The following is an 11,528-nucleotide window of genomic DNA, read 5'->3' on the forward strand; positions in this document are numbered from 1 at the left end:
GCTGCACTATACTATATTTGTTAATTGTAATAAAATTGATTTTTCTACATAAATAGGCTATTAAATTTACTAAAGCTAAATATTTTTATACCAACATTCCAACCATTTTAGCAAACCACTATAAAATGAGCCAGATTTTGGTTAATAACAGTGAAAGGAGTAGTAAAAATTCTCTGTGCCATTGAAGGGAAGGGGCATTATAGAATGAGAAATATAAATAATTCTTTTCACTTACATGTGTGTAGTGTGTCCGTGTACTTTTGTACATATATAGATAACATTAGATTTATTTAGTTTTAAAACAGTAATGCTGTCTAAATGTATTATTTTCCAGTTTTAATTTTTAGGTTACAGTTTTTCCCACCCGTTATTACAATAGAGGCTCAAACAACTGACATGTTTTATGAAGATGAGTTTGGGTTCATTAAGGCAAATCCATCATTTAAATTAGATGGCCCTTTGCCAACTGGAGCAATAAAGCTACTGAGAGAAGCTTTAGGAACCACTGAATCATATTCTAAAACAGAATCTGCCGCAAAGGGTGAAGAAGATTCAACAAAAACAGATTCTCCAAAAGTTAGGAAAAAGAAATGCAAACAACAATGAATTAAATGATAGACCTACATCCAGTGTAGAATCTTCAAAATTTTATGAAGATGAATTTGGTTTTATAAAAGCAAATAGTTCTTTTTGGATTCACAGCAGTGAGTCAAAAAAGAATAAGAGAAGTGTTGCAGAAGATTTATCCAAATTTATAAAAAACTATGAGAATGGTGAAGAACTAGTTCAAGAAATGAATGATAAGATCAATGCAAATGAGGATGTGGATTATGACAAGTTGAGGGTCAATCTTGAAACGCCTGTTAGTTCCATAACGAGGATCCCACTGATCTACAATGAAGTCAATGTAAGTATGACGAGTAGTAATGTGATAATTGCAATTCTAACTAAGTAATCTAAAAGTGTAATGTTTACATCTTCAATGCTTATTCACACATACGTGCTGATCCTCACCTTCCTCTTGAAAAAAAAAACCTCTAATATCGGGATGGCTGCTGAAATCTGCATTTTGTTTTTACAACCAAAAGCACATTTAGTTAATCCTTGCAGCTTCTTCAGTTGAAGAACCTGAGACTAAATTTACAAGAAAATTATTATGCTGGGTTACTTGTCTAATGTCGTCTTGTAATTTCATTCATCTGAAATATGTGTTGGTTGCACTAACTCAATACACTGATCCATCAAGCAGAGCTTGGAACTAAGCCATACTGTATAAATAGCTCTATATTTTCATGACTTGTCGGTGAAAGATGGAAGGATATTCAAACTTTACTCTTTCGTGTAAGTACAATAATTGTCTTAGCAGTTTGAAAGCAGCAATTTTGATTAGTAAAATGAAGGAGTTTTCTTTAGGTTTTCATTATCTTGAGTAATTTATTTTGTTAAGTTTCCTTAAAGTAAACTTATAAATCTGATCACACTGTAACACAAACTTACAGAACGGAGAGTGACCAATGAGTAATAGAAATTTTATTAAAAACAAAATGATCATACTGTATATATTATTTTGATATATATTAAAATTGTATAAAAATACATAAATACAGTTTTCATTTATATAAAGGGTCAGTATCAAGGAGAGATAGCAGTGGGGACCCCTCCTCAATTCTTCAATGTGATATTTGACACAGCATCATCAGACTTGTGGATCCGATCTTATAAATGCAAGTACAAGAATGCAGACATTGGAAATCCTGGTGAGTGTATTCAATGTTTTCTATTGAAAATTAAAGCAGAGCAATTACTGTGTGAGCAGGCTATGAGTTGCTTGATACTAGCAGTTACTCAGTATCAATTTGACTATAGTTTTAGCTAGTCAGCCGTCTGTTACAGCAATACTGTTTTAAGCTTATGTTGAAGTAAGCAAATTATATATTGTTGGAATTTTTATATAAGAATTAAACCTTTCAACCTTGTGAATTGATTAAGTTCAAGAATCATGAATTTTATTGTCTTTAAACAAAATGTGTGCAATAGACAATATCAATATTATATTGCATTATAATAATAACAAATACAAGAATAATAATAAAATTATCAAGACTCTAATGTATAAATATAAAATAATCAACAATACCATAAAAATAAAAATAATCAAATAACAATAAAAACCTATTTAAACACAACACACATTTAAGAAAATTAAAAATATAGAATGCATTTCATTAAAGAACAAAATAATATAAATATAAGTATATTAGTCTTCAGCATCTGGTGGGCTTACTGTATCACACTTTTTCGAACAGACCGTAAATGTTGTATATTTGTAAAACAATCTATTCAGGGTAAAAATTGTTGGGATAATGTGAGAGATTTTCTTCAATGGACGGCGAGGTACAATTAAATGACCTGCACTTTCATCCGCCGATCTCACCTCAATTGACTTTAATTTTAAAAATTTTAGAAGACAAAGTTTATTAAAAAAACGTGTTGTATATACAATTTGAAAGAATGTTCTGTTTTAAGAATTATCATCCAAAGGCATAGCTGACAATATATGTTTTTAGATTATTAGATTATAACTTTTTGCTATTAGTCATTTCTGAATTTTGAAAATATAAGTATGATTGTGGAGATAAAAGGATTGTTAAGGATTTTATGGATTACATACAAGTGAAGCTGTTCTTTTGAAAACTGGAATCTGATTTTTTCTTCAGCTATGTAAGAGTATTTTTCTGATGTATATACACTATTTTGAACATGAAATGAATTCATGAAATTTGAGATGAAATGTTATGAATGATGTATGGGATGAATAAACAATAACCCTGTATAGATAAAATGAGTGAAACTCCTGGGCTATAAACATTTACAATGCAAACTTGACTTGTAGCATCTTATAACTGCATGAATTTCAATCAAAATTGGTATGAATATTTGACAATAATGATATTAACAAAAAAAGATATTTAGTGCATGCAAAGCTTTTTGGAAGTAGAGGTAGCGTTCAAGCATTAAAACTGTTGTATACACAACTACACTGGGCATTTCATATTTACAATCTATATAATCAAGGAAAACCTTAATGTTTCTTCTATGGATGAACAAATTGTCTTCCAGGTATATAGATTTTCTTTACATATGGTATGAATTGTTCATGAACATTCTGGTTCTGATGTTATGATTACAAAGTTTTAAGTAGTAAAAAAGTTAAGCAGGTTATAAAATATATAACTTGTAAAATAAAACTGTGAACTACTATAAACCCACTAAAAGTCGTGTTTTTGGCAAAATCTGATAAAAAGTAGTTAATATAATATAAAGTAACATAAAATTACCCAAAATTGACAGGATTTAAATTAAATTAATATTTGAGCAAAAACTGAAAAATAAATCAAAACATTTCTATTGCAATGAAACTTATGTTTTAGATACTGCTAAATCATTCAAAAACTGGCTCTCTTCCACATATGAGAAAATGAATGGTAGTGTTGGACAATCAGTATGCATCAGGAAGAGTTCAAGGAATTACAGCAATGGAAGTAGTAAAAAGTGAGTGAAATATTTGCCCGTTTGTTGTAGTATGCTTGTACATGTACACACATATATATATATATATATATATATATATATATATATATATATATATATATATATATATACAATACAATATATATATGTATATACATATATATATATATATATGTATGTATATACAATACAATATATATATGTATATACATATATATATATATATATATATATATGTATATGTATGTACAATATATATGTATATTGTAATGGTGTTAAATTTTTTACAAATGCTATTTATTGAGTAGGTAGTAAAAAACTTGCACAAATCATGAATAATTAAATAAAAAATATGCAGTTACAAATTGCCCAAAAAGAGGGAAAGAGCACAGTATTTATGAATAGTAAGAAGTTAGAATTTACTTCAAGGTGTGCAGTTTCTGATGCTATTTCAGATGTCTTGCTACTTACTCTGTAGCATGCAGAGTCCATCAAATGCCTTAAATGTATGGAATCTCTTCAGAAAGGCAATGTCTCAAGATTTCTTTATCTCTTACAAGGCCGAGTTAGCCTATCAGTTAGCTTTGCAAAACATTTCAGAAACAATTTCTAAAATTATATGGTTACTCTTTGTCATTCTTTGACTTCCCTTCTATTGAAAATCTACTTCAAACTATGGAAGAAACTACACAGGAGACTCGAGTTGATGAAACTTGCAAATGCAAATGATGGCTTCAACAATTGAAGAACAAGGATTTATTATAGACAAAGTTCTCAAGTTCATCCACAACACAGACAGTTCTACAAGTGTTTGCAGAGCATATTTTATAGATGAACCAGGTGGCAATGGAAAACATTTGTATATAGATGTTTAATCCAGAATTGAATCAATTTAGGCGTGCAAGTTATATCAGTAGCATGGACTGGAATTGCTGCTATGTTATTTCCACGTGGCCATACAGTTCACAGACGATTCAAATTACCACTAAATTTACATGAACATTCTGTATCTAGTTTAAAAGTTAATAGTAAAGAAGCCACCATAATTCATTCCACAAAGTTAATCATCTGGGATGAGGCACTGATGGTCAACAAACATTCCTTAATGTGCATTAATTAATTGGCAATTGAAAGATATAATGGATAAACAATGTACCATTTGGTGGAGAAATCATCTTCTTAGGAGGAGATTACGGAGTTGCCTTTGTCCCTGATTTCAAACTCAGATATTATCGGTGAAGTATATGGTCAAAATTCATCATTTCTATCTTGACGCTTCCTACCTTTTAAGTAATTCAATCAAGAATGAGCTCTGCGATGAAGTCGATAAAAGTGTTTTAGATCTCTTTTCAGGTTCATCCAGAACTTACTTTAGTGTAAATACTTTAATAACTGAAGATAAGAGCGAACTGCTAACAATTTCCTAATGAATTCTTAAACAGCCTTAAAATGACTGACAACCCATTGTGGTTATTTTTTGACCATCCCATGAGTTGACTTTGAAGGAAGTTGCAGTTGTAATGTTAGTGAGAAACCTTAATTCGATGAATGGCACAAGACTAATTGTCAAAAAAATGTTTGAGAACGGTTTGGATTTGGAATTTATTACTGGTAAGGTGGTTGGACATTGGGTATTATGACCTCACATTGACTTATCACTATCTGATACTTCCGATCCATATTCATTAAAGGGAAGACAATTCTCCGTTAGAGTGGCATTCTGCATGACAATTAAGGAGGTGTAGGGGTAAACAACCGAGTTGGAATATACTTACCTGAACCAGTGTTCAGTCATGGTCAGTTGTATGTGGCCCTATCTCAGAGAAAATCGTTCAAAAATGGTAAGGTAGAAATTAAACCTCAAGGTTGGCTCACATCCAATGTGGTTTGAAAGAAAATATTGTGAAATTAGATTTTTTTTGTGAGCGAGGTTGGAACAACATGTCAACTAATTACAATCTTTTTATATGTGATTTTTCATGTGACATAAAATATATGAGAACTGATTTCTTGACTAAGTATGTTATTCCTAATATATTATTTCCTCCTTTGACGAGGTAACAACTACTGACGTGTGCCTCCCCTTCCCCCCACTAATTACAATATCAAGTAACACTACATGGCAGCACGGGTCATCTAGTACCATTTAAAACTAATAAGCTTACAGTGTCCCTATTTTTCAAAATACAATTTCTTGCGGAGGTGATAGTAGTATACTACTATCTTATCCATTTACAGATGATACTAATGATTTACTAATGACTGTGCTGTCACATTAGACTGAAGGGTTAGAGAATCTGTAAGAATGGATTGGCATTTTTCTGAAAGAGGATAAGAGTGGACAAGTTGAGATCTTTCAATGAAGTAAATAACACAAACAAATTAACATTGCCTAGCCACGGAGCTGATTTCATGTACAACACACAATCTTCTCAAACAGTTCAAGAAAATCATTATTTTACACTACTTGTTTCAAGACTATTGCCTCAGATGAGTCAATGATATAAAAAATATCTTCATTGTAACTGAAATGGACACACTATCTCGTACAATAGTTTTAGTAGGCTACCTAATTTGTTTGTGCTTTGTTTGCTACCTTTGTATTTAGTATAAATATGTTTTAAATTATTGATTTTTAACATGATTCCAACCATGAAATTATTTTAAATTTCTTTGCATCACTTGAAGATAAGTCTCAACATATATAGTGTATACAACTATTTTTCAGCTACTGTTTGATAAGGTATTGACCACATTACATCAACTGGAAGCTTTTGGCCTCCTTAGGGCCTGAAGGTCCCAGAATTTGCAATTGATTTATGCAATAGCTTCATCCATTGTCATCATGTTAGAGTAACTCCCTTGTAGTTTTCTCTGGTTTCTGGGAGCAGCAGTTCAGTTTGTACCTGAAGATTATCCCTTGGAAGTATCACAATCTAAGAAAGCTCACAATATTCACTCTTAGGGACCAATGTGAGAAAAGTAAACAACATAACTATCTGATCAATGCATTGTTGAATCTAAGCTTGGCCGTACAGAAAATATTTAACAACTTATAAGTAATCTGCCTTGTAAGCATTCAATTATTAATTTGTTATGCACAAAACTATACTACTTTAGTGATATAATTAAAGTATTAATTTATGTTTGTTGATCTTTGGTTTGTATAGAAATAATTTAAAATAAATTTTGGTTTGTTTTAGATTGGAGGACTTACCATAAAAAATCAAATAATCGTAGAAGCTCTTCTATTGCAAGATTTGCCATACACAATTTTTGATGGAATATTTGGGTTAAGTCCCAAAGATGATCGCCATTATTTAATGTCACCTTTCTATAATATGATACTTCAGGACTTAGTGCCTTCTCCTGTGTTTTCTCTCTATTTCTCCGAGTAATAATTTATTATACATGGGTAATTTGATCATATATTTTTTTCATTTTTCAAAATTTCAATAGTCAAATTTCCTCAGGCTCAATTAACTTTATAAAATACACAGCTTCCGATAGTAAGTAACACAAATAAAATATACACATGCTGCCTCATAGTATCTTATTTTCAGTAATTTTAATTATTTATTATTATTTTGATTTATAATTGTTCAATGCTAATGTATATTTTGTAATTAAGTTGGTAGTAACACAACAGCTGTATTCAAATGTGAAAAAACATAAAAAACTCATTTTGCCAATTATTTTTCAGTAGTAATTTCAAAATGGATATATGCTGAATTCGTATCTTATCAAACAATTAGAAAATGATTGCATATTATAAATAATTTCTTAATACATATTAAACATAGGAATTTTGTAAGTAGAAAGTGAATTATTCTTAAAATAAACTACTGATAAGTAGAATGCTTTTGTTAAAAGAAACTATTTTGGGATTAATATTATGTTTCAGTGCAAAAAATGAATTAATATTTGGAGGAGTGGATCCAAACTACTATAAAGGAGAGTTTATATTTGTGAATACACTCAACAAGATGACTGATCGCTGGCAATTTCTCTTCAAAGGGTAAGTATTATGAAATCAAGGACATAAATAATATCAATATCACTTACTTAAAAAGCAAGTAAACAGTAAATTCCCTTTTGAGGTTGTCAGTTAAAATATTTTTAATAGTCTTAAATAAAAAAATTATTTTGTTTTTCATTCTTCTATCTACTGCGAAAGTAGGAATAGGATGTCAATAAGAATTTTACGTGGACACACAGTATTAAAATTTACATTACAAAAACAAAAAACTTTTGGTTATATAAGAAGTGTTTCAGTTTTCTATTTTTTTCTAAAAAAGGCATTTGCAAATTTATTTTAATCTACTACAAATATAATTATACCCATTTTACTGAAGACCATTTTAGTACATACTGCTATATCCCTTGTTTACCCAATGTGATACATGCAGTTATGTATGAGAATTGTTCCAGAAAGTAAGGATCATTTGATAATAAGACCTGTGTAGGTTTCAGTTCAGTCACAAACCATATAGCCCAGGCTTACATTACATATTCCAACAGCTGTTTTGCAAAGTGTCATTGTTTTATTGGTTTTTTAACTGACATTATGATGGATGTGTTATTAGAAAAATGCTGCCAATTGTAAAATTCAATCAGTTTTTTAAATTGATAAAAATGCTAAACTGGTGAAATTTAAAATTGATCATGATCTTTTTCAGTGTATAGTTTGGAGGTTATGAGAGTGAAAGAAAAAGCATGGGGAGTGGTGTTGCCTGTCATGTAGAACTATCATTTATGGTAGAAGCTGCTCTGTTTAGTTTATGAAAGTTTGAAAAACAAATTGACAATCATGTCAAAGCTAACTGTCGTTTCACGTTGAATGAACTTAGCGACCAATTTCCTTTGACACAGTCACTTATCCATGAAATAACTACTAATCATTTGGGCTATAAAAAGATTTGTGCACAATCAGCCCCAACCCTTTTGACTGATAAATAATGTGCACCGCAGCTGCATTGAGTTTTGTTGAAAACTGCAACGTTAATTGTAAATATAATGTTGAACAATATAGGACTGTTGGTGAAGAAATTCCCACACATACTCCTGTTACTATTAAATGTGTTAAATGCGGACACAACATTAGCCACAGTATACTATGGTATACATAACACACTGACTACTGAGCAGTACATTGTTTAATGTTGGCACACATGTGACTATTGGTAGCAAACATGATAAGTTTTATTATTTTTATTGAAATAAAATTATTAACATTATTAGATTGAGTTTTTTGTAAATGAAAATTGTCCATGCTTTATGGAGGACCCTCCTTATATTTTAATATTTACATAAATTGTATTTTGATTGAACTCATAAAAAATAATAATATAAAATGATTTAAGTATCATCATGAATCAAACTTTAAGATACTGTACTATATTGTTATATAATTGAGCTGCAATTTGCATATATTTTTTAATAATATGTTATTAAAACAACATTGAATATCAATATATGAGGAGCAGAAGTAGTCCTTAGTGTTTTTAGTCTAAAATGTAAATTTTTTCGAATTAAAACTTAAAACAGAATTCAATCAAAATAATTATTTATCAATAGTATATACAACATCTTTTCCAATAGTAAACTTTTTCAAAAATTCAACGTGAGCCATTAGAAGTAATCAATATTTACATTTAAATACTTCGTTTTAAATATAACTAAAAAATTTAGATATGATATTAAAAAAAATACTGCTTTGAGACTTATTTGCACCAATTAATAATGTCCTCATTACAGGATATATGTGGAAGATAAGGAGTTGAGCAAAAGGGGTTGTCTGGGTATTGTGGACTCAGGCTCTGACTTTTTGATGGGGTCTAAGGAATTAATAGAAGCGATTATGGAATCAATAGACCCTCAACGGGTTACCAACAAAGTGCATGAAGGCTATATCGTAAGTAATAATATATTAGATCAAATCAAAGTTTTTGCAAAACCTTTTTGTGATACTTTGGAAATTATAATGAAAATGCTTTAGGCACATTACAAACCATAAATATTGAGTAAGAAAATAAAAACAGTTAGTTAGCCTAGCACGACATAAAGAATGATTATACAAGGGAATTGGAAATATAAATCTGAGTGAGGTGATCTTACTCTGCCTTCTTCGACAGCAAAATATAGAGAGGGTGTTTCTAAATCACTGACTCTTCAGAAATTGTAATGGTTGAGGCTGAGTGTACTTTCCAATCCTACCTCCCCCTGGTAGATGTTTCATGGGATCTCACAGAAGTTGGTTTTCAATCCTTCCTTACCCATCCTGAATGTCCTGTCACTTAAGAAACCTGTTGTGCAATGATATTTAAAAGTTCAGGTAAAATGAAGATGTTTTCCATTTTTTATACTTTCTAAATATTTATCAAACATAATTAGTTTATAAGACACAGTTTTTGTTACATTTTATAATCTGCTGAGTGACAGCGAGGGGGTACAAAGGGTCCACATCCCCCAAATTTTAAATGTTTTCAATAACTTTTTTAGTAAACCATTATTATTATTTAAAATAACTCAGTATTACTGATGTTTACTGCTAAAAGATCATTCTCAGCAAAGAAAAATTTGGGTCAAGAAACTTTCTAAGGAACAAAATGTGGCCTTACTCTCTGTCCACTACGGAAAAATATCAGTTGTCTGGACCACCCCAAAAATTTTCCTTGCTGCATTCTTGGTCAGTGTCTATCACCCAAAGGAAAAATTTCATTTTTACCTGTCTGTGTTTCTTTATATCTATCTGTCTGTATGTGCGATTCTCGTGAACAAACTGACCTATAGACTTGAAATTTTGCATAAAGCTTAATTTCTATATAAACAACTCTGAGTTAGATGATGGTGGATATCACTTCCATGGGATTTGGCTGAGCGTTAGTGAACATATTTACATTAGTCTTATGGGTAACCATGATGGCAACACTGAAAAAAATACGTTCTGAGTAGACAAACTGAGTACAGTGAAATAAAATTTTAACATAACATAGTATCACATGTAGCCTGATGAAATAAGATATACACTTGAAACTTTACATGTAACCTCAGTGAAGCCTGTTATGCAACATGTAGTGTAGCGCATTCGTACCTTGTTACTAGATTTAATAACCTGACATAAAATAAAAAGAGTTTTGTCTCCTCCATGGTCAGCAACAACTATTCCACTTCTACCTTAGCATTAGCATTAGTAGTGGTAGAAAGTCAGTACCACTGATTTGTTTACTGACTTGTAGCAACATAAGTCAGTAAATCGTGGTAAATTATGTTGTGTGCGCAGGTCTCTTGCAGTGATATTGACAAACTAAAAGAAGTAAGATTTAAAACCATGGAGAACAAGATATTATCCATGATGCCTAAGGAATATGTTTAAACGGGTGAGTTAAATGAAAATTATTTTACTTAAGTGAAAGAAACAATACTTTAGAAGAAGGAAAACTAATTGTTACTATATTTTGTTATTGTATAATTAATTTTGAAATTTCAAAGTTGTGAAATGATGGTGTTTGTGATTAAATATTCTTAAGAAGTGTTTGTGGTTTCAAAAAACATAAAGTAAGACATTAATAAAGTTATCATAGACTTTGAATACCAAGATTAGATAGTTCTCAGATTCATTAGTTTTTAAAATTAAACTAAAGTTATATTTTTCAGGCTGTAATTAACAACAGCGAGTTTTGCTACACATCTTTCTTGGTTCTCCATGGGTTAAATACTACAGATTCTACTCCCATTCTGTGTTTCGGCAGCGTATTTATGAGGAAATATTACACACAGTTTGACCTCAAGGAGAGCAGAATTGGTTTTTGCACTAGCAAGCTAAGACATGTTTACTGATGTACACACAAGCTGACATGCTTACTGTTGCACATATCAAAAATAACATTGAAGAGCCTGAATAATTTGATGAAAGTATTGATTACTCTTCAATCGTTCTGGCTGAATTGCAGTTCTCTGTGAAAACCATTTATAAATTCATTTCACCCAGCTGTAAC

General features: G+C 30.6%; 2 protein-coding genes across 3 annotated transcripts; both read left to right on the plus strand.

Moving 5' to 3' along the window:
• The first annotated feature begins 589 nt into the window (after positions 1-589).
• Positions 590-3,556, plus strand: LOC124373759 (aspartic proteinase A1-like). The gene is made up of 3 exons (XM_046832104.1): positions 590-907; positions 1,625-1,757; positions 3,432-3,556. Exons 1-3 carry the CDS (start codon positions 794-796, stop codon positions 3,554-3,556), a joined length of 372 nt encoding a protein of 123 aa, XP_046688060.1. The 5' UTR covers positions 590-793.
• A 3,147-nt stretch (positions 3,557-6,703) lies between these two features.
• LOC124373758 (renin-2-like) lies at positions 6,704-11,528 on the plus strand. Of its 2 annotated transcripts, none has more exons than XM_046832102.1 (5): positions 6,704-6,946; positions 7,436-7,549; positions 9,289-9,445; positions 10,814-10,910; positions 11,188-11,528. In XM_046832102.1, exons 2-4 carry the CDS (start codon positions 7,518-7,520, stop codon positions 10,904-10,906), a joined length of 282 nt encoding a protein of 93 aa, XP_046688058.1. In that variant the 5' UTR covers positions 6,704-6,946; positions 7,436-7,517; the 3' UTR covers positions 10,907-10,910; positions 11,188-11,528. The 2 variants fall into 2 exon arrangements, with proteins under 2 accessions (XP_046688058.1, XP_046688057.1); XM_046832101.1 differs by having other exon boundaries at positions 6,704-6,925.

Source organism: Homalodisca vitripennis, unplaced genomic scaffold (assembly GCF_021130785.1).
Source record: "Homalodisca vitripennis isolate AUS2020 unplaced genomic scaffold, UT_GWSS_2.1 ScUCBcl_6347;HRSCAF=13519, whole genome shotgun sequence".
Taxonomy (NCBI): Eukaryota; Metazoa; Arthropoda; class Insecta; order Hemiptera; family Cicadellidae; genus Homalodisca; species Homalodisca vitripennis.

What these genes read in the sequence shown, in the direction of transcription:
- LOC124373759 (XM_046832104.1), top strand. Translation starts at nt 794, where the DNA reads ATGAATGATAAGATCAATGCAAATGAGGATGTGGATTATGACAAGTTG. An exon ending in TGATCTACAATGAAGTCAAT is followed by an intron (nt 908 to 1,624) that starts GTAAGTATGACG and finishes ATTTATATAAAG; the next exon opens with GGTCAGTATCAAGGAGAGAT. An exon ending in TGCAGACATTGGAAATCCTG is followed by an intron (nt 1,758 to 3,431) that starts GTGAGTGTATTC and finishes CTTATGTTTTAG; the next exon opens with ATACTGCTAAATCATTCAAA.
- LOC124373758 (XM_046832101.1), top strand. Translation starts at nt 6,855, where the DNA reads ATGTCACCTTTCTATAATATGATACTTCAGGACTTAGTGCCTTCTCCT. An exon ending in TTTTCTCTCTATTTCTCCGA is followed by an intron (nt 6,926 to 7,435) that starts GTAATAATTTAT and finishes ATTATGTTTCAG; the next exon opens with TGCAAAAAATGAATTAATAT. An exon ending in TGGCAATTTCTCTTCAAAGG is followed by an intron (nt 7,550 to 9,288) that starts GTAAGTATTATG and finishes TCCTCATTACAG; the next exon opens with GATATATGTGGAAGATAAGG.